Raw genomic sequence first — 23,260 nt, 5'->3', positions numbered from 1 at the left:
CCTCTACTAAACAGAACATAGCTGTGGCGATTGCAATGTTGTAGGTCAGTGTGTCTCGAGGTCAGTGCACTGAGACCTGTAGACGGTACGAGCTCTGTGTACACACGAAATGACTTTATCAAATAACAAAATACGTGATGATTTTAATTTTTTGTGAGACAAAATGTAATGGATCAATTTAAGGACGATTATATCGCGAACGTCGGTCTTCTTCAGACACCTCGAATCATTGGACATCTACAGCCTACATTTGAGGGAAGTTGTCGTCCATGGTAAATCATATATTGACGCCGGAGGAAGATATTTCAGACTTGGTCGAAAATAACCTGTACATGAAAACAACAACAACAACAACAATCAATAAATCAATCAACCAAGGAAGCAAGCAATGAGTTCCGCACTTAGTAGGTAGGCTACACAAAACTATCGGTCGAAATTTATCAACGACAGAAGCAATGTCCTTACAGGAATTTTACAATACGAACATCGCTATTGTTTTATCAGCTGATTCCCTCCCGTCCTCGCCCTCGCCAGCAGGAAAATTCATGATTAGATTATGCAATAAGTTCCCCTCACCGATGTTGCCTCTCCCTAAGCCCCACTAGGTATAGGAGATTTAGTTTGTTACTGCTGCCTGAAGAGTTATTGAAAACCTAAAAATATTTAAATTTTAATATGTCTAAAATGTAAAAAATATATGACAGAAGCATAGATTACTTAGAGTATCCCTTCTATCATCTGTTAGAGGGAGGTACCTTATTTCAATGACACTCTGTATAGTATTACCTTTAGAAAAAGGAATAGTTTGTTCATAATATTTCTGTAAAATGTTATCTGTCGGAAAATATACTATATTCATCATTCACTATGCTGACGGCTGTTGGACAGAGGAGCATTACATTTTACAGAAATGGACAAATCGAATGACTTTCATATTTCTGGATAGCGACAAAAATAGTTTGTCTAACACGGCAGCGATATTTAGCAAAAAGCCTCTCAAGGGGATTGAGGGAACTCAGCCATTGGCCCACATTGTTCGCGTCCGTGACGAATTTGACGCCGTAATTGTTTCCTTAGGATCTGTTAGTGACAGAAAGTTGACTATTACGTCTAACTGCGTCGAATTTTGGGAGCTTCAAAAAATGCATAATAATGGTAGTCAATATCCAGCGGAGGATTGTGGGTACTGTGTTTTGTTATGAAAGTAAGTTTTCTTGGTGGGCGGGACGTTGAGATTTTAGAATTAGTGAAGAACACATCTCTCCCCCACAAGAAGTTTCATGTGACATTCATATTACCAAGTAATATTTTACACGCCCATGCTTCGCTTAATTCGAACAGCAAAACGGCCAAAAAATGCAGATTGCAAGGTTTTGAATGGGAATGGAGGTCAAACAAACGTATTCGTTACCACAGCGCCATTGCAGTTCACATTGTTTGCCCATTGTACACTACAGTCCGTTTCCATTAAGCTGTTGTATTAATCGTATTTTTAAATTGTATTTATTTAAGGGGATATATACATTGCGCATGTGCATAGTATGTAAGTGATAAGATTGGAACAATTTGAAGATGTGCGAGAAATCGATAAGTTACAATTGAATTTAAAACAAAAACTTAAAAAAACAATATTTCACCATTTAAACAAAAATATAGAACAAAATTTAAAGATACTAATTAATGACAAAATATGGTTATAGTTTTTATTTAGTTATTTACAGAAAAATATTTTTAACGCGGTGGGACTGAAACAGGAATTTCCTGAATTTAAGTTAAAATTTATTAATAGTTGAAAGATAATTCATTTCATAGGATAGTTCGTTATACATTTTAGACAAATAGTCATTCAGACACTTTGTTTCCTAAGTTATTATTCCTGAGTGACACGGATATATATTAAGATTTTTGCGTAAGTCATGCTCAATATCTTTATTACGTTGTATGGTGTGATTGTTATGTACTTGATTGTTGATATTCTTGAAAATATTAACAGCAATTTTGAAGTTAATCTCTAATTCAAAAATAGTACTTTAATCTGTTGGCAAAGAACTTGAATAGGTATTAACAATGGTGCTCCCAACATATTTCAGACAGTCCTATTCCGTAGAACTTTCAGTCGTTTCGAATCTGTTTTATACCTGTCACCCCAAATGTACATCATGTATGTTACGTGAAAATGTATGGAAGAAATAGAAATTGATAAGACTCCTGTAAATAATGTGAACACGCCAATAATTGGAGCGGTCATGTTACATAAACTAGAAGTACTCGTACGTTGTTTCAGACTTAGGTTATCATCTACGGTTAAGCCCTATGACGTTAACTTGCTGAATAATGTCATTTCCAATTACATTTGTTCTTAGTATCGTACAGTATTGTTTTCTACTGATTTTTTACGTGTTATCATTATGCCACTGAGTAAGCCCTTTTCAGAACAGGAACTCACTAACAAGGAAGGGTCTTTCTGTTCACTACAAAATAGAAATAATAGAAGAATTGTCTAACATTTGGAGGCCGGCTTTCTAGGCATTAATAGGTTAGAATGTAATCTTATTTAAACAGTTAACAAGTATACTCTCTCCCACACAACGGTTCTACTATGATATTTGCATAAAGCAAAGAGGTAGAACTTTTAGAGCTCCTAGAATAGATGTTACTCTCGGTACACTACGGGAGAGCGCGCTGAAGGACACTTCCCACTAGCTAAATAACTTTGCAATTTGACGTATTAGTGCCTGAAAGTCGAACTCTACAGAATATTATTCCTCAGACGCAGTAGCGGCTATTGGGAATTAAAAGTGCGGGGGCACAAAAAAAAACAAAAAAAAACAAAAAACAAAAAACAAAAACAAAAAAAACAGACAACACACAGTACCCGGTTTTGTGGGATATAGCGGTAGATTGGTGTGGGGGGGGGGGGGAGAGGTGGGAGATATATACATCAAAACTAATAAAGGCCGCAAAATGGTAAGCTTTTTGTGCTCTCTCAGCGAATTTCGACAGAGAGTGAAGATTGACAGTTTACCAACTTAAATACGGTAATAATAGTTTTTTGAGATTTCATTCAACACTGTACAATGAAACTGTCGAACAATAATACACAATTATTACAATTAAAAAGAAATACGGCGTCATTATACAATTAAAATCTTTTAGTATTTGACTACACACAAAAATCTAACAGACACTAAAAGACTGACGAATGCACACGGCAAGGTGGTGAATCGTACCTCAGTGTCTATGACCTTAGCAAAAAAAAAAAGAAAATAAAGCCCTGGTACCCTTCCTCATAGCACAGGCACTCTCCACTATTTGCTGTAGCACCATACAAATAGGTTATCCGGGACGAAGAACATTTTGTGCGTATTTTCGGTAATAATTTTGGTAATGATTAAAGAAAATAAAGAAAAGAATTATCTGATAAGACAACAGGTCTTGTACAAATGGCTATTTTTAATAATTCCTATAATTCCTAATTTCAGCCGGTTAAAATGGAATAAAAGTGTAATATTTTCTCCAAACCGTTGATGATGATGATGATGATGATGATGATGATGATGATGATGATGATGCTTGTTGTTTAAAGGGGCCTACCATCTAAGGTCATCGGCTCTCTCCAAAATGTGGGGGGGGGGGGGTACAGAGTACAGAAGCCAAACTAAACTCTCTCCAATATTTCAAGACAAAATGGAAGTATTAATATTTGTGCTAAATTGCAATGTAGAAGTGAAGCGATTGAGATAGGTGATGCTGTGTAAAGTGGTTTACATTAATATGTTCGATAGGATTGGTGGTCCGATGAACTGAAATTCCAGCTGCTGGGTAAAGTGTGGTAAAACAGTTTGGAATAAACTTCCGCTCGGGCTGTATTTTTGGATTTCGAAGGCACCATAACCTTGTGAATAATTCTTGTTTACATTATCGCAATTAATTTGTCATAAGAAACTTGTTTTCTTCTTGTAAACGGACTTCTGATGCACTTTCTAATTGTGCCGTTGTCTTAGGTTATTTCAATTAATCCGGTCGACTTTTCTCCCAAATAGACCGGATAAACGAATATCTACTCTAGTTTCCTGAAGCGTCCTAAATGGAGAGTGTATCATAATTAGACCGACAAACTCACAGATGTTCTATAGAACACGAAAACAAACAACTTTTTTGTGCCCTTTTTTGAGGAAAATACACTTTTGCCGCTAAGTAACTCTAAGTTTGTTAGTAGATATTTAGACCTAGTTAGTGTGATTCGGCATGGGAAGAGCGCTGGAATGGGAGAGGAGGTTCTGTTCCGTGGCCTCCCCGATCACCGGATTTATCCGCTTTAGAATTTTTTCGGTCGGATACGGACTCTTGTGTATGAAACACCTGTCGACACTGAAGTGACTCTGATTGCAGCAGCTGGAGAAGTTCAGGGAAATCCTGGAACCTATGTTCGTATTCAGTCCATGTTTTATGTGTAGGTGAACGGACGTGTTTCTGAAGCTGTTGTGTAGGTATCTATTGTAGAAATGTCCTTCAGAGGAAAATGAAATGTACAATGTGTATTGCATCCTCACTAAGCAAGTCTCGCAGTGCAAAATTGTTATACACTCTGTATATGTAGACATAGTCCTGCTTGTTTATGTGACGTGAGATGTTTTCTTTGTCCGCAGTGGGAGTACGTACGAAGGCCAGTGGCAGAACGGGAAGCGCCATGGTCTTGGTGTCGAGTCGCGCGGTCGCTGGTTATATCGCGGCGAGTGGACGCACGGCTTCAAGGGGCGGTACGGTGTTCGGCAGTCGGCGACCTCCAACGCCAGGTACGAGGGGACATGGGCGAACGGACTGCAGGATGGCTCCGGGTCGGAGACGTACGCTGATGGAGGTGAGTTCTATAGCTCCATGTGGAGAAAATTGTGTCATTAATACGATAGCGACAAAAACTGACAAAACATTTGTACGTTTACTTATACACTAGAATATGTCAAGTTGACCACCTCTGTATCAATGAATGAATGAATGAATGAATGAATGAATGAATGAATGAATGAATGAATGTTCCGCCCAGGTGGTAGGTTTCTCTCTTTACCTCGTCTTATCTGAAATCATTTCAAAGGAGTTAGAAATTTATCAAACTTCTCGCTTGGTAAATTATTTCTATCACTAATTCCTCTTCCTATCAACGAGTATCTGTCCCATTTTTCCTTTTGAATACCATTTTGATCGCACTTTTAAAAACTCCTCTTAAACTTATTCGTCTACTAATGTCATTCCACGCCATATCTCCACTGACAGCTCGGAACATACTGTTTAGTCCAGCTGCTCGTCTCCTTGCCCCCAAGTCTTCCCATCACATAGTTGCAATATTTTCGCAACGCTACTCCTTTGCCGGAAAACACCCAGCCAGTACAAATCGTGCATCTGTCCTTTGGATCTTTTCCAGTTCTCGAATTAAGTAAACTTGGTGATGGTTCCATATACTGTAACCTTACTCAAACTCGGTTGTTACCGGTGAATTTTATGCCGTCTCTGCTATATTCTTACAACAACCCCTAAATATGAAGTGATCTCTAAGGCTGAAAATATAGTGGTGGGGAGCAAGGCAGAGAGCAGTGTAAAAGTCTTCGCAGCCAGGTAGTGAATGATGGACGAGTTGTTTGTGCTGGAAAATTGTGCATTAAAATCTGGCATTTGCTGCAGAATGCAAATATGATCAATAAATATACAAATATTAATTTGCAACGTTATCTAGAGCTAGGAATTTTAGGTGCTGCACCTTAATACTTTTTCGCTATTAAAATACCCAAATTAGTTTGTCTTGCAAAAAAACAAACCATAAAATGAACACCCCTAACTGTGTTTTAGTTGCACCTTTTCTCAATGCTAGCATCTTTTTGCACCTTCTCTTAATGTCAGCACCTTTTCGCAGTTGTTTCATACTTTATTTGGCCCCTTTTCCGCATTTTATTCCTAAAGAAATTAAACAAGAAAAGCCGAACATTTCGTCTGTAAAGCTTGGTTCTATGTTGTATGTAGTTCGTCAATTCGTCTTTAGTATCGTAGGCTCCCTATACTGCACTGATTGGGATCTTAAGTACGAACTTGGTGATTGTTGAACACTTAGCTTTCCGTCCGTCGTCAGCTGCTTATCTGCCGGCCATGTTGATATTACGTAGTTGATGGTTCAGAATACGCTTTGACTGTGTGTGGTGTCTGTCATTGTCCTGTTAGTAAATAACTTACTATTGCGTTATTTGTTATTGTTGTATTATCATTATCAAGTATGCTGAAACAGAAAATGAACACAGAGAAAACACGCGATAGTGCTAAGCAGTTTTCTGTTAACGGTGTTCAGAGCCACGGGTCAGTTCTGAGGTGCAATGTTAGTGATATATCAATAACAATTGATACAAAAAAAATCCACCAACGTAATCATGTTATGCAGTGTAGAGGTAGGGCAAAACATGTCAAGAATAAGTAGGCTGTATGAAATTTCTTAAATGGGCTGTTGTGACGGATGTGAAGGTAGCACTGGATGGTATTGCAAAACAGATACTAGAAAAAACCTTCTGTTACGGATGTTAAAACGAACGAATCTAATATCGACTGCGAACAAAATATGCAGCACTTGTGCCTGTTGACTTTGAACATTCCTTTTCCATGCATAAGTATTTACTTAGTGACCGAAGATGCAACTTCACTGGAAATAACATTGAAATGTTGTCTGTTTGACAGATTTCTGGACATGTGATATTAATAATTTCGTGTTCTGAGACTTGTTTTATGCGGATTTTGTGTCCTTTTATATGATGTAAAATTGGTTTTGGATATGTTTGTATGAATATTTACATTTAAAATTTTCACCTTTTTCGACTAATCAGAGCACTTTCTCTTGTACATTTTAACCAAAATTTTGGATCTAAAATTCCTACATCTAGTTATAAAATACAACATGTGAATGAATTTCATTACGAAAAGGTCATGTCTATGTCCTATTCATCTTACGGTCTTGAGCTGTTAGGGCAAGTCAGAGTACAAAATTACGAAAGACATTCCTATGTTTCGTCGTGCATGTATCTGCCTGTAACGAAAATTTATTGTTGGAAAGATTACCCGAGAAGCCTGAATCCGTCTCCACACACGCGGCGTCTCAATACCAAACGATTACTGAAAAAAAAAAACATAGGCTTAATACCATTTAAGTGTCATTCTATTATTAAGCCTTTACTAGAGTCCCCGTTCGTAGTTGCTGCCATCGAGGATCCGGATTCGATTCCCCATAAGCCAGAAATTTAAGATTGGCAACAGGGCCGGTATGTGGTTAAAACCGTACATGCAGCTCATCTCCTTTGACGGTGTACCTGGTAAGAGCTGCACCACCTCAGAATGAGGACACGAACTTTTAAACTGCAGCAATAATACTGTCTAGATGTATACTGTAATGATTGCGGGGTGATCATCTGTCAAGTTTGAAACAATGTTAATTTCATCCTTGCTTAGTAATGGACAATGAAAATACAATAGTAAATAAGCGGAAATTAAAATTTGAACACCCCCATTGAAGGTCGGCCAGTAAGTGCCTCTAGACAATTTAAGTGCCCGTCTTTCAGGGTTGTCATTAATAATAATAATAATAATAATAATAATAATAATAATAATAATAATAATAATTGTACCGGGAGTACTCCTTCTCCGTCCTGTTAATCTACGCGCCTTCGATAAGGCCATCTGTGTTATGGAACCTGAACTAATGTTATACAAGGTACTTGGATTTTCTACCGCTAGATGTCTTAATCATCGGTTTTCTTGCTCCCCCCTAGCGGCTCGATCTCCAACAAATTTATTAAGAAATTTTGTATGTCAAAGTTGTCATCACTCCTATTGCTTCCTTGTTCTTTAGTTAGCAACCAATCAGAAAATTTGTGAATATTTTCTCTAGCCAATTAGAATTGGGGGTGTGTACAGGCATCCGGGCTATCTGTAGAGAGTTCTAGAAAGTTCCTTCCGAAATGCTATAAAAGCTGGACGCTTTAACGCTGTATAGTCATCTTCATCTCTCCATTTCTGTGAGTGCGGCGTGTTATTCGGAGGCAGGGGTCGTAGGTCGGCGTTCGGAAGGCCAAGCTAAACAAGGTAATAGGAGAATTTTCTCCAGCTCCAGGAGATAACTTGAGGGGAAGGTTTCAAACCTTCTTCATTTTATGTACAGTTTTAATTTAACGTTCTAAATGTAGATTATCAGCAAGTCTGAGGACTCTGTCCAAATAGCGGCTGGGAAACGTGTAAACTAAAGGACCAAAGTGTGATTACCTTCTGTTGATTCCCATTCAATTTGATATGGGGTGAGTAAAATTTTCTAAACCTTTACATTCTTAACACATGTTTGGCATTTGATATTTCTCGTTTAGTCAGCCCTCAGTAGAATTGGCTTAGCATCTGCAATTTCGAGCCTTTAGCACACATTGGGTTTTAAGAATTTTTCTAAAAGGAGTGCAAATGTTTCGCCTCGTAGCCTTTTGTTCATGGCCGATTGTGTTAAACCCTTTCTTTCTTTCTTTCTTTCTTTCTTTCTTTCATCAACGCCATTTAGAATGGGCACTCATTGCTCCTGTTTACATACCAGTTGTTTATAGGTCAATGTGTAATGGACTGTTGAGCAGAAGTGACTGTAAAGTTTGTTAGGCATTACTTTGTAACAAACGTGTATTAACTTTCGGAGCCCAGATCCTAGACTATGTAAATTAGTGCTCTTATAAATAGTGTACCTGTTCGAGGCTAGAGTGTTTATCCCCTTGTATATTATCAAGCTGATAATTCTCTCTAATTTTGTACCTGATTTTTGACTTGAAATCATTGTTGTTATTTATTCAGATTTTCTGTCTAACAAATTGAATTTCTTTTTAAAGCGGAAAAAATGTAATGCCTTAACTTATGCTCTGGTCATTTCCTTGTCCGGAACCAGCACCTTCTTACACCTCTGCGTTCCATGATATTACCGGAACTTTTTTTTTTTTTTTTTTTTTTTTTTTTGCTAGTTGCTTTACGTCGCACCGACACAGATAGGTCTTAGGGCGACGATGGGACAGGGAAGGGCTAGGAGTGGGAAGGAAGCGGCTGTGGCCTTATTTAAGGTACAGCCCCAGCATTTGCCTGGTATGAAAATGGGAAACCACGGAAAACCATTTTCAGGGCTGCCGACAGTGGGGTTCGAACCTACTATCTCCCGAAAACTGGATACTGGCCGCACTTAAGCGACTGCAGCTATCGAGCTCGGTACCGGAACAATTATAGTGATTATAATGATAATAATTTTAGTAACATAATAATAATAATAATAATAATAATAATAATAATAATAATAATAATGAGCGCTGTTGTATTTGGCGTATAGCGTAATCAATTTTTATTTTACATGAAATATGCCATGGGATTATACGAGATGCAAGTGGTGACTTTACTAACTCCTCTTTTATAAAGATTTACAACTATCAGTGATTACTGCACGATTACGAATTTTCATGTCACTTAGTAGGACAAGTATTTAAACCTTATTAACTTATTATATTGCAGTTAATCGAGTATACCCTTTATTATATGAAGATGCCTTTAATTCGTAGAACGTGAAAAATGATGTAAATACTACTACAGCAAAATTAGTATCTCTATTTGTTGTTTTCATGTTAGCAACAACTTCATCCCAAAGCTTATCCACAACAAAGCGATTGTGGTGTTGTGCGTCCTTCTGCTCCCACTGAGCATTACGAATGTGAACAGCACTTATTAATTGTTCAATATGCATGTTGTATCCATGATATAAGAGATCTCCGCTGCACTATACAGCTCCCACTTGCAAACATGAGTTTGATTTCGCTGCTCTCTGCTTTGCTCGCGGGTTCACTATGTTTTCAGCCTAGCCCTTATATACAATCCTGTTGATATGGTTACACCAATGAAAATCATTTCTTATACTAACCTGCACTGATTCACATGAGTTACTGTTTCACCATCAAGGCTAATTAAAACTGTGAGGTCTCTGTTCTTGCTGAAACTTACAACCTGACATTTGCCCCGTTTACCATCTCACAACTTAGTCTCTTTTTTTTTTCAGTCGCTCAACAGCATTTATCTCCTGCATAATTTGACCACTGTGGTTGAAACTTAGTGTGCATATTACTCATAGGGTAACAAGACCCTGAGCGATCCTTGGCCTCCATTTAGATAATCGCTAATCTTCTCTATCTGCCACTGTCCTTCATCAAGCTGGCACTTTCCTTTTTCTTGCCGGGTTGATTACCCATTGCATCAGTACGGTTACCATCTCATTGGCTTCTTAGCGGTTTGGGCTTTTTTTTTTTTTTTTTTCATGAGATGAGTGTGTTAGCCTCACACTCAATCTCAAATCTGGGGGAGCAGGGATTTTTCTGTTAGGGATATTATAGTTAGACAAGATTTCACCGTTTTAAGGCGCTTGTGGCCGCGTGGTTAGGGGCGCGCACCTGTGAGCATACATCCGGGAGATAGTGGGTTCGAATCTCACTGTCGGTAGCCCTGTAGATGGCTTTCCGTAGTTTCCCATTTTCACACCAGGCAAATGCTCGGGTTGTACCTTAATTAAGGCCACGGGCGCTTCCTTCCCACTCCTAGGCCTTTTCTACCCCTTCGTCGCCATAAGACCTATCTATGTCGGTACGACGTAAAATGATTTGTAAAAAATAAAGGCACCGAAAAATCGCCCATGTTCCTCCCTACTCAGGGAACGAATTTTCTGGAAGCACTGGGATTAGGATTTGCCGTCCTTGAATGCTTCAAGAAAAAGGGTCAACCATTCGCCCTCCCTATTTATCCAGGCTTGGGACCGGTGTCTGTTGGGGATGCGTCGCCCTCGCAGATGACTAGATTACCATGCCGCCACAAATAGACATTTTCGTCCAAGTTTTTGTGCTTTTGATACCGATATTTCAGAGAATACACAGTACAAACAGCAGTATGTGCTGATACCTCTATGTCTTTGCTCTGGAGCGGGTCTAGGAAGACCACATATTGCGATCAGAGGTCTAAATATTGTGTACAGCACGTCGGACACGCGGTCAGGGTCGCCTAGCTATGAGATTGCATTCAGGAGATAGTGGGTTCGATTCCTAGCCCTGATGGTGGTTTTCCGTGGTTTCCATTTTTAACAGGCAAGTGCTGGGGCTGTGCCTTAAATAAGGCCACGGCCTCTACCTTCCCAAACTAGCCTCTTCTCATCCTTCCGTCACCGAAAAACTTTGATGTGTCAGTGCGACGTTAAACAACAAGCCCTTTCTTATGAAAAGTTCGCCATTTATTCAAAGAAAATCCTGCAATTGGACATTTTGACATGAAGATGCCGGAGTTTTACGTAGTAATAAGTTAGAATGAAAACTAATGTGTTTACCAGGATGTGTCGTCCACCTTGCTCTTCCGTAATGTAGGAGAGGGGTTCTGATGGTCCGTATCCCTAATGGTTATGCAAAACTTCTTCCATAACCGCTGTGCAGGCTAGACTATACTTCGTACTGGCTTCAGTAAGTTTACATTTTAGCTTATTACTAAGAAAAGCATTTCAAGGTGGAAAGTATGACCAGAAAATGGGGGAAAATATTCCGAAAATACATACAAAATGGTGCAAGAAAAGGTGTCAGTGAAAACATGTTATCAAATTTTAAACCACTTGCATGAACGTTGTTTATCCCATTTACTGGGTTCTAATTCTAATATTTCAAAAACTTGTTATATTGGATTGCGCACAACATTTCAGTGTTATTGACAGTAAGTCTCTCGCGCCTTGAGCTCAGTAGTTTCTTATATATAGAGAGAAATTCCACTCGACATGTGCAAAAATCAGTGGAGAATACCTTGTCAGCACTCGTAAAAGGAGTTTCTTCAAATTTAATTCGAATTTGTCTTTAAAATATCCTAGAACGTTCTCCCTGACACTCATCAACTTCTTCCAAACTCTGAATCGCATCAGACAAATACCTGTAGCCATGCGCTGCAAAAAGTTCCAAATCTAGGTCTTTGTTGTTGAGTAATTGTTGAGTCTGCTTGATGGCGTCTGCGTCCGTTGAGTTTAGGGTAAAAACTCTAAGTTTTTTCGCCCAAGAAAATCTGTTGAAGGAGAGAAAAAAGGATTCTGTCTGATCTTTTAAAAATCCGTGCTGAGGGGCTCAGACGGATGTGGCTCTGTCCTTCTGACCCGGTGTTTTAAGGTGCTCAAATACGTCAGCCTCGTGTCAGTAGATCTACTGGCACGTAATAGAACTCCTGTAGGACTAAATTCCGGCACTTCGGCGTCCACAAATAGCGTAAAAGTAGTTAGTGGGATCTAAAGCCAATAATAATAATAATAATAATAATAATAATAATAATAATAATAATAATAATAATAATAATAATAATCTCCTTTAAACACGCAGATAAAAGTGAGTGTGTGTGAGGGGATTGTTAAAGCATGAAATAGAAGGGAAAAGGTGGCAACATGTCGTAATCTCACAAGAAAGGTGAAAAAGATGCAAAGATGTTTATTTTGCTCCATTTCATGTTCTCTAGTACGTATATTGACCTATCTGTATGAAAAGAGCTATATTTTTGGAAAGGTGTCACTACATTACTGCCTAAAAATACGGGCTCTAATGACACACGTTTCTGATCAGCCAAGACGTGGATGGGCCCTGTATCATAATAAACTGTTACAGCGAAATCCTTCAACGCTGCAAGGAGATCTGCCCGGTAATTGTCACGTCATGGGTGTCAACAAATGAGATTTATAAGGCGCAGCCCTACAGCGACAAGATGTGTCAGCAATATGACCTGACTTAACACGGCAGGTACACGAAGCGAGAGTTCGACTTGTCCTTTCCCAATGCAAAGCCGAGAATTTTTATTGTGCCTGATGAATTGTTCTTAATACATGCAATACTAGAAACACCACGAAAATATGCAAGAATTCCCCCTGAGGATGGGACGGTAGATGGTTTACCCTGCCTGTCGTAAAAGTCAACTGAACGGAGACCCAGAGACTTTCATCTTGGGAGCCTGGGTTGGGGACTACGGTTCCTCTACCTGAGTCTGGCATTAATTCAATTTGTGCTAGGTTCCTCACTTTCATCTATACTATCCGACCTCCCTTCTTCAACTTTTATTATTTTCGGACCCCAACTCTATTAGATCATTTCGATCCTTTCACGCCCTTCGTGGCTCTTGTCTTTCTTTAGCCGATACCTTCATTTTTCGAAATGTTGGACCCCTTTCATTTCTTCTCTCTGATTAGTGTCAATAGGGGACGGTTGTCAAGTTGTACTTTCTCTTACAACAATAATCACCACATGTCACGTACCCCCACGTAGGGAAGGGCGTCTGTTTGTGTAACATTTAAGGTTCATAATCTGTTCGGCACTTGATCGCCCCTTCCGAAATCTCCCATGATATTCTCCTAATTGTGGATCCAACTGTTCTTCTGCTCTAGTTTGAAGAGCTTTTGAGAGGATTTTATAAGTTACTGCGAGGAGAGATATGCCACGGTAGTTTTGCACATTCGTTCTGTCGCCTTCTTTTGTGAAGAGGATGAAGAAGATTTGATGTCCAATCATTAGGGAGTTCCTCCTTATCCCAAATCTCACTGATTATTTCTGTAAGCTTATCGATAGCCAGCATGCTTCCATAATTCGGCGATTATCGAATCCTCGCCTAGTGCCTTGTTGTTTTAAAGCGTCTGAATGATATTCATAACTTCTTTTGTTGGTGGTGTAGAATTTGGGTTTAAATTTGGATTGTATTCAAATGATAATGGGGATTCTGGGCTTTCACAGTTAACGAGAGTCTCAAAATAATTTGTCAGGACATTGCAGTTGTCATTATAGGCAGTTTCTCCCTCAGGATCCTTGAAATGTAGGCTAGCTGGAGTGTATTTAGTGAGATACTGCAGCTAGTAATATTATAAATATAATTAAGTAGTCTTCTATTTTTGTCTGTTTCGTGTCTCCAGAGGTCGACAAATTAAACAGAACAGAAAAATACCTATATGTTATTTAATAAGGATAACTGTAATTCGTTTTATATAATTAATTAGTGCTTTTCACGTAAACGCTGATGACATATTTCAAAGTCAATGAATTAATTAAATATTTCAATTACAATCAATGGTTTTACATAGATATAACTTATTTAAAACAATATACGTCGTTACTGGCTTGTTGTGAATCATGTGGGGTCAGTCATGATGTGTATTAGCCGAGTTTTACTGCCGGATGCCCTTCTGGGTGTCAACAGATTCACTATTGCGTGTTTCTCTGGTGTAATGCAAAGGAAGATGTGTGTAAACTTGTTAAAAAACACCCATCCCACGAGCCAGAGGAATAAAATATATGCGGGTTTATAATCCTCGGTTCGGCCGGGAATCGAACCTGCGGCCCTCTAGAACAATGTGCACTACCCTCTCCATTCAGCCATGCAACCGGACAAAACTTCGAAAAAAAGTATGCTTTTTTACAATGCATTTCATAATTTAATCTTACAAATACTGGTATGCATATGTCGAGTTTTATGATGATGATGATTGTTATTTAGAGGGGCCTAACATATAGGTCATTGGACCCTTATGCTACGAAATGAGACGAAATATAATGACAATTTAAAATTCCAAAATTCATCGACTGACCAGAATTCAAAACTTGATGATGAAGAATAAAAAGAGATGAGTGTAAAATAACCATCGCACAATATTAAAAGCTAGAAACAATTCCAAAATCAATCCACTGGCTATAATTCAAGAATACAACGATGAACATTGATTATGAACTTAAAACAATTAGACGATCCGACCCGCAATGCCCCACTTCCCCACAAACTAACTTAACACAGTGGTGTAAGATATACTGGCCAAGGCGCTGCTTCCAAAGCATAATCCTGAATCGATGATGCGTGTTGTCTAAAGGACTCCAAAATCCACGTCAACGGCCCCTCGTAATGGTACTTATCGCTAGTAAAGAATAACCATGGTATTTCTCATGTAGCTTTACTAATCAAAGATAACGTAGACTCACGGTGTTCCTCATATTGTGGTACTAATCACAGGGACCCGTACTATCCCGTGGTGTTCCTCACATAGCTGGTACTAATCACACGCAACGCAGAACCACGGCGTGGCTCATATTGTGGTACTAAGTACAGGCCCGTGGTGTTCTTCGGAACGCAGACTCATGATGTCCACAACCAGATGCCGGAATACCCCAGCGAGGATAGCCTCTTCTTTTTCTCGTTGGGGTGTTCCAAACGAACGTGGACAAAGGGTGAGCCTCCATCAAAACGGCGGATACTATACACGTAGTGATCCACTCACTGACCCATGGTATTCCTTACACACTGGTGGTAATCGCAAGAAAAGTCAACTCAGGGTGTTCCTCGCGTGATGGTACTAATCATAGGTAACCTGATGGTACAAAATTGAGCATCACTTGGTTGCCCCTTTTAGACACCTGTTGCGACAGGCAGGGTATACCGTGGATGTATTCTTCGTTTTCGCCCCCTACACAGAGGGGGTTCCAGTTTTATCACTTTGCTGCCGACTTGACTCCTTGTTAAGCTGGGGTTATTTACTAAAATGCCTAGTTGTTCTTATACCGACTAAACATGTGGGATAAAGTTTTAAATCCATTTAAGGTCAAATTGAGACGAATAGCCCGGCTCCTTGGCTAAATGGTTAGCGTGCTGGCCTTTGATCACATGGGTCTCGGGTTCGATTCCCGACAGGATCGGGAATTTTAAACATCATTGGTTAATTTCGCTGACATGGGGGCTGGGTATATGTGATGTCCTCATCCTCATTTCATCTTCATCACGACGCGCAGGTCGCCTACGGCAGTCAAATCAAAAGAACTGCATCTGGCGAGCCGGACTTGTCCTCGAACACTCCCGGCACTAAAAGCCATACGCCATTTCATTTTTTGAGAAGAATAAAAGGCGTTCGTTAGTTCCTGTAAATGACTAGAGGCTTGATATTTTCGAATCAACGTTAAAAGCGACGGAAAGTATTTGGAGAGATTTTGAGATATCTTATGGAATCTCATGATTCTGGTAAAGAAATTAATGATTTCATTCCTCCAAATTAGAGCAATAAAGCCAGCTTACAGCGAAATGAACTTATTTTGCGATGAGTGCGAATGTGCAGCGAAATTCATTGGAAAATAGTGGTCTTGAAATCGTTTACCGGTAATACGCGTGCAAAGAGAAATGAAAGACAAAAGAAGTATATTTATAATGAAATATACTTGAATCATACAACACACTGTTTGATGCCATAACTTGTATTTATGTGATACTCTTTCTTTTAATTTTATGTAATACAAAACAGCCAACAATGACATCATCATAGCTAAATATACTAATGAAGGAAATTTAGACATGTGAAAGAAATTCGATACAATTACATATTATTATTATTATTATTATTATTATTATTATTATTATTATTATTATTATTATTATACGTGAATGGTCCCTTTTGGAACACACGAAGCTTTATTTATGATTTCGTTTGCGGAGGATCCAGGATGCTTTCATCTGTTGACTAAAGATCCTTTTCCGTTCTTTCGTCCACTTGGTACCTGCTCTTTTTGGTACTTCATTCTCTGGAGTAACTTCCCAATTGTCAATTTTCTTCCTATATATTTCGATTCAAAATGTCTTCAGGTTGAATTTGTGCGTTCTTCATGTCCACTTTTGTTTGTTGTATCCAAGGGAAATTCTTCAGTTTATCAACTCTTTCAAGAACTTGGTGGGTTAATCTATTTTCTGGAAGCCTCTTAACATGTGCATAAAATTTCAACCTTCTTTTCCTGAGGTCTGCCGCAATATTAGATAATTTTTCTGTGGATTTCCGGGTTTGGAGGCGGTACCCTTCTCCCGTGTGTCTTGGTCCTAAAATTTTCCTCATGATTTTTCCCTCTTCTTTTAGGATATTTTCCAGCTCGCCCTTCTATGAAGCGTTAGAATTTCCCCTGCATATTATTATTACTATTATTATTATTATTATGATCATTATTATTTTCAACAAATCCATCGCAACTGGGAAATATCGGAAATATCCCGGTGTCAATGATCAGGAGTAGTGTTACAATAAATTTAAAATATAATTGTCCAACAACAATAACAACTATTACTACAACAAGAGTATAACAAGCAATTCCATGGAAAGAAAATATTACAAGAAATAGTACTTGTTAAACATTTTACTAAATCCAGCGTCATGATACACAGATTTTAATATTCTAGAAACCCCTTAATGTTAGGCTTGATTATCAGTATATAGGAATCGATTTCCCTTTGTCTCTGAAGAAACAAAACAACAACTCACAAAAATGTTACCTTCCCTGTCACTACCCTTTACCTATTATTTACTCCCATTAAGGAACAGATTACATCGAGGGGTATCCTACAGTACGAGCGATCAACAACCAATGTTTCTTCATGGGACACAACTACCACCATCATACCCAAATGGAAAAGTTCCCATTTAAAGCAAAGAATTTTAAGACCTAATGAAAATCCAGACCTACATTCCTTGCGAGCACAAGGACGTCTACATAGAAACCTTTTCTTGGCCAACCGAACATGAAAATGGAACAAAATAAGAACACAGAAAAAAAAGAGCAGTTTGGATGAAAATTGTTGAAGTGAACAATATTATTTTGCTTGTCTAATTTGTCCTACTCAGTAACAAACAACAGTGAAATCAAAGAATATTTGTTTGTTTGCTGAACGTAAATCTTAGTCAGACATGTTTTCAGGAAGATTGTGGCTGAATAATGAGTTATCTATTGCTTACAGTAATTATCATATGGAGTTCCATAAAAAATCATTTAATCAGTTAATTCTAACCCGTTTTCTCAAGTTAGAGGTATAATATTTTAAAACAGCATAATCAGTAAAGTTTATAATTAAATCAAATATAGAACATTTACTTGCTAGGGGCTTTACCTCGCACCGACACAGATAGGTCTTATGGCGACGATGGGATAGGAAAGGCCTAGGAGTTGGAAGGAAGCGGCCGTAGCCTTAATTAAGGTACAGCCCCAGCATTTGCCCGGTGTGAAAATGGGAAACCACGGAAAACCATTTTCAGGGCTGCCGATATTGGGATTCGAACCTACTATCTCCCGGATGCAAGCTCACAGCCGAGCGCCTGTACGCGCACGGCCAACTCGCCCGGTAAACATTTACTTGGAGGTGAAGATTTGTTTGATATATCATCACTTTATAACTTACCAATCAAATAAAAATACGAAAACACATACATTGTAATTAGTTTAGTCTTCACATTTTTTTTATTATTCCAAATGTTTACCGATGATTATTACATACGCCCTCCCCCCCCCAAAATCGATTCATATATTTGTATATCTTTCACATAATTAATTCACAAATTAATGGAATTGAAACTTTTTAAGATTAATTTTAGAAAATGATTGAAGCGACGTTCAAGCGACGAGAGATGTCCTATTTCGCGAAAGAAGGCGAATATTGATTCATTTCGAGAAGTCATACAAAGCTTCTTGCAATAAATCGTTCAAAATCCTATTTTGATCTTAAGCGGCTATTTTGGCTTTTTAATCGCCTGAAACAGTATTTTTTTACCTCGATGTGACCTTGGGAGCACACTGTCTCGATTTAGAAATATCCAGACTGAAATGCGGCACCATGAAACTTCGAAAAATGCACAGCGGTACCTGTGGTTTCAGTACAGTTTGATACTACTTTCACAGAATTGAGGTCAATAACAAGCTCCACTTGCAATTGCAGAAAAATAGCTACTGAGTATTGTTTAACACGAATGACTCCGCATCCGGTGTGAAAACAATGATCGGGACCAGACTACCTCGGGGAGTACCACCAAATTCTCCTAACAGTGTGGATCCCGGAAGTTCAAGATATACCGGCTTCTTTCTCGGATCAATAAGTTTCAAATGCTGTCCTTAAATTTAAAAAAAATCGACTGGAAGGGTACTGATAACCATTTTTGGCGACATACTGGTGGATTCAGTAAAGATTATCAATCGCCACATTTATTATTTATTAGCATTTGTACCCGTTCGTCGCACGGGAATTTGCAGTGGATTATGTATTCTTCAGAAATTTATGGTGATGATGATGCTTGTTGTTTTAAGGGACCTAACATCTAGGTCATCGGCCCTCAGAAATTTATGCAAAGTAACATGGCTTTATTCACATGTTGAATGCGACATGTTGAAATGAATTTTCTTACGAAAGCGCGTGGCAGTAACGTGAAGTATGATTAAGTAGAAGAAGGTCGAGAGAGAATGAGGACGATTTCCGAATTTATTGTACGATACAGTACCTGGTCCGAAGTTGTGCGAAATTCTCCGTGGTTCTCAGGTTGCATATTGTGGCGTGGCACTCTGACGTTGATGATACCTCCCTTAATATATCCCTATCGAAAAGTGTAAAATGGCTCTTTAGTTTTTCCCGTTATCCACCTTGAAGGGAAATGCACGATGTGTACCTCGGGTTTTGGAATAAAAGTACAATTTATCGTTAATCATTTGCATGATTGTCCGTCTTACGATAAATACGTTCATGGCATAAAGGAACGGAAATAACATATCCTTAAACGTTTGTTATATACAATCTTTTTATAGATCTAATGTTAACGAATATATTTGAGAACAACCGTGCTATAAATACCAACTTCATGATTACCAGGTCATCGTATGCACCTGATAACACAATCCTGAGTGAGTAATTCTAGATACGTGCTTTCGCTGAAATAAGTCCAGACATTTTCTACTTTTAGGAATGCACAGACAGGAAATCAGACAGACGGACACAAAAGGGAAAAGTTATACCTCATGTTTCCTCGGTGTTCAGTTACATTAGATGGGGTTAATTTTCAAGCCGAGCCAAATATTATGCATCCTGTGATTTGGTCTTCATCTCCTCACTCCGAGTACCCTACTTCCTTTGATCCCACCCGTTTGTACCAACGTTCATTCTAGCCACTTTTATGAATAAGATATCCTGATTCTACCCAGCTTTCACTCCCGTTCAGCAAAGTTGGTCTGAAAACAGACCGGTGTAAAGACTTCCTTCTTACAGAATACTGGTGATCGCAACTGCGAGCTCAGTGCATTAGCTTTACTGTACCGTGTTTCAGTCTCACGTACCATACTGTCATCCAGGGAGAATACCGTGCATATCTTAAATACTTGAAATCACCTACCTGTTCCAGTTTTGTATTCGCAATATCGCGCTCAATTGGCTAAGGTTTCTTCCCTGCTGACAGCAATTTATTCTAATTAAGGCTAATTTTTAATCAAACTCATTATACCTATTTTTAGATTTCAAGATATTAGATTGTAGGAGCATGTTGCATGTTGGGTATTCAGCCCGAAGGCTGGTTTGATCCTCTGCAGCTCCGCCAACAGCTGTCATAAATAGCCTAGGCGTCACTGAAGAGGCGTACTTGGGAAATGAGGAGGGAGGTAGTTTCCCGTTGCTTTCGTCACTGAGCCAGCCGTTGCTATTACATATCGGTCTGTCAAGCCGACTGAAATTCATGCACCAACCAACCCTATGAGCGATATTTTCACACCATTCATAACAGGGACTGGCTTCATAAGGAATGGTATTACTAGCATCACTCATACCTCAGTCACTTTCACATTGTCAAAGCCAAGGATGAGACTGAGACAGGTCAATGAAAGTAACAAATTTGATATAGCCCATACCAGAAGACATAGTTCACTATAAACACTACATCTCGCCAGCAAAGGCATATGTAGGAGCATAGTCTGCCATTAATGCCAAGTTATTGGCATGTCCAATAAAGAGCGTAACGTTAGGGCCTGCAATGCAGGCGGGCCTGTGCCTTTAAAGGGCCCCACAGACACCTCGTAAAAAAATATACATCTGGCCTAATGTCACTCTGCACGAAAATGGTCCGGGCAGTTTTGAAGAGTCGGTCTAAATACTTCGTTTTACAATTTGTACGTAGAGGAATTGCCATTATGTTGTGTCTAGCTGTAGTTATTATAACACACCTGAAAACAGCAACGAAAACTGGTACCAAAATATTACATTTAGTTAGAAAATCACACCTTGATGTGTAGTGCACCTGAGATCGTATTATGCACAATGTTTGCTGAACATTTGACTTTTATCACTAATTTATTCAACAACAATGCATAATACCAATAAGAAGTTGGTGTAGCAACACTCTGTCAGTTCAGTTTCGAACGAGCTCCCATTGTGCGAAGGCTATCAGTTGTACTCTTAGATATTTTTCAGGCTTTATTTGAACAGTTTTTGATTTAATTTTGTTCGTATATTTTCCTGTGTTGTAATCGAATATATTATTATAACTGAGACTTTGGTACCTGTTACAGCGTATAGATCCGTAGTTAATTTTCTGTAAAACAAAATCAATGTTAAATACGGACAACTGCGTAGTGAATGGTTCAGCAGCTTAGACATTAAAGCACGGAGGCAGAAAAATTAATTTTTAATAATTTCTTAATTTTTAAAAATATTTTAAATACTTTTTTTTGCTAGTTGCTTTACGTCGCACCGACACAGATAGGTCTTATGGCGACGATGGGACAGGAAAGGGCTAGGAGTGAGAAGGAAGCGGCCGTGGCCTTATTTAAGGTACAGCCCCAGCATTTGCCTGGTGTGAAAATGGGAAACCACGGAAAACCATTTTCAGGGCTGCCGACAGTGGGATTCGAACCTACTATCTCCCGAATACTGGATACTGGCCGCACTTAAGCGACTGCAGCTATCGAGCTCGGTTTTAATACTTTTAATAATTTAATAATTTTAATATTTTTAAAATTTAATAATTGTTAATTTTTAATAAAGTTACAATACTTTTGATTAATTTGACAATGTAAATAATGATTAAATTGAATCTATATTTGTTATTCGTAGGTTTTACATTTTATTTGAGGGGGCCCGAATGTTTATTTCGGCAGACAGGCCCGTATCACATTCGTTACGCACTTAGTCCTATATGAGGGCACGCCAAAGCGAGCAGTCCTCAGGACGCAATGTATGGCAATTTCAGGAAATATCGAACTGCCTGATTTGTCCGAAGCACAAGTGATGCTCCCTAGCATGCAAAAGGTGGGAAGAGAAGGTGGTTTATTATTAGACTCTTCACTGTTGTTACCAGCAGTCTTTTAACTCTGAGACTAAGGGTTGTGGTTTATTGATATAAAACACAAACAGTCCCAAAGGCTAATGCAGGGAGATGGACGAAGCCATAGCTCAAGGGGTGGAGTATAAGTTGGAATGTATTAGGAAGTAGCTCATCCTGTAGCGGGAGTAACATAAATTATAGGGGATCGATGGTCCGTACCCCTTACGTTTATGCAAGCCTCATGGCATAGCCGTTGTGCAGGCTAGTGTATGCTTCAGTAAGTTTGTATTCTAACCTATTACTGCCCAAAACTCAGGGCTCTAACAATTGCCACGCATCAGTTATCAGTGGGATGTGGGTCAGTCCTCAGGGTTCACCTGTGTTACAAGATGACGAGGCTGTTCCACGCGCTACACCCCCACAACACGTGGGTCTGGACTGCTTGCTTATCGATTGGATGCGCCTGGTAGCAGCTGGGATGTCAACCTCCGGGTACATGGTGTGGCCTTAAAGCCGACCTCTTAGGGAAATAAACTATTTCTCCTCGCCTCACGCGTCTTAATTGATTTCTTCGAACTTATCTCTTCCTTCTCAGCGTTATCATTGGAGGAATATACCGCACGAAATAACGTGTTCTTAGTTTCAGAAATACTCGTTCGGTACCGGAAGTTTGTGAAACCGTAGAGAAATGTCCTGCAATGCACAATAAATGTCCAACTTCTACAGTTTTCTAGCGATTACCGCCTTATTTTAATTATTGCTGTATTTATTGTGACTATTTAGCGAATAACTACGAAACTATATAAGTAATGATTGCGGCCCGTACGTTTAGGGAGTAATAGGTTAGAATGCAAGGTCATTTTGCTAGTAGGAGATGTCGTCTAGGAGAGTGGTATTCAAAGTGTCGTACGCGTACCACTAGAGGTACGCAAATTTATCGTAGCTTCTAACAGTCTTCAGTGAGTAGTTCAGGAAAATGTTTTGGGCCGGCTCATTTCCAATAAAATTGTATTTGGAATTAGTGTCTTGTCTACCAGTACACAGAGACGCCCTTTCGAAATATTCATTCTAAAATGTGTGTCAGTTTCTACCTCCCATTCACTACGTGTA

The 23,260-nt window shown here is 39.0% G+C and overlaps 1 protein-coding gene across 2 annotated transcripts in view; it reads left to right on the top strand.

Moving 5' to 3' along the window:
- The window catches only part of jp (junctophilin), a 511,247-nt gene that overhangs the window by 165,906 nt on the left and 322,081 nt on the right, over positions 1 to 23,260 (top strand). For both annotated transcript variants that reach the window (XM_068227210.1, XM_067145391.2), the window contains exon 2: positions 4,650 to 4,861. In XM_068227210.1, the coding sequence (XP_068083311.1) occupies positions 4,650 to 4,861 (212 nt within the window). The remainder of the gene's footprint in view (positions 1 to 4,649; positions 4,862 to 23,260) is intronic.

This window comes from Anabrus simplex, chromosome 4, assembly GCF_040414725.1.
Source record: "Anabrus simplex isolate iqAnaSimp1 chromosome 4, ASM4041472v1, whole genome shotgun sequence".
NCBI classification, from domain to species: Eukaryota; Metazoa; Arthropoda; class Insecta; order Orthoptera; family Tettigoniidae; genus Anabrus; species Anabrus simplex.
Note: the sequence above shows the minus strand (reverse complement) of the source record. Positions and strands in the feature narration are given on the sequence as shown.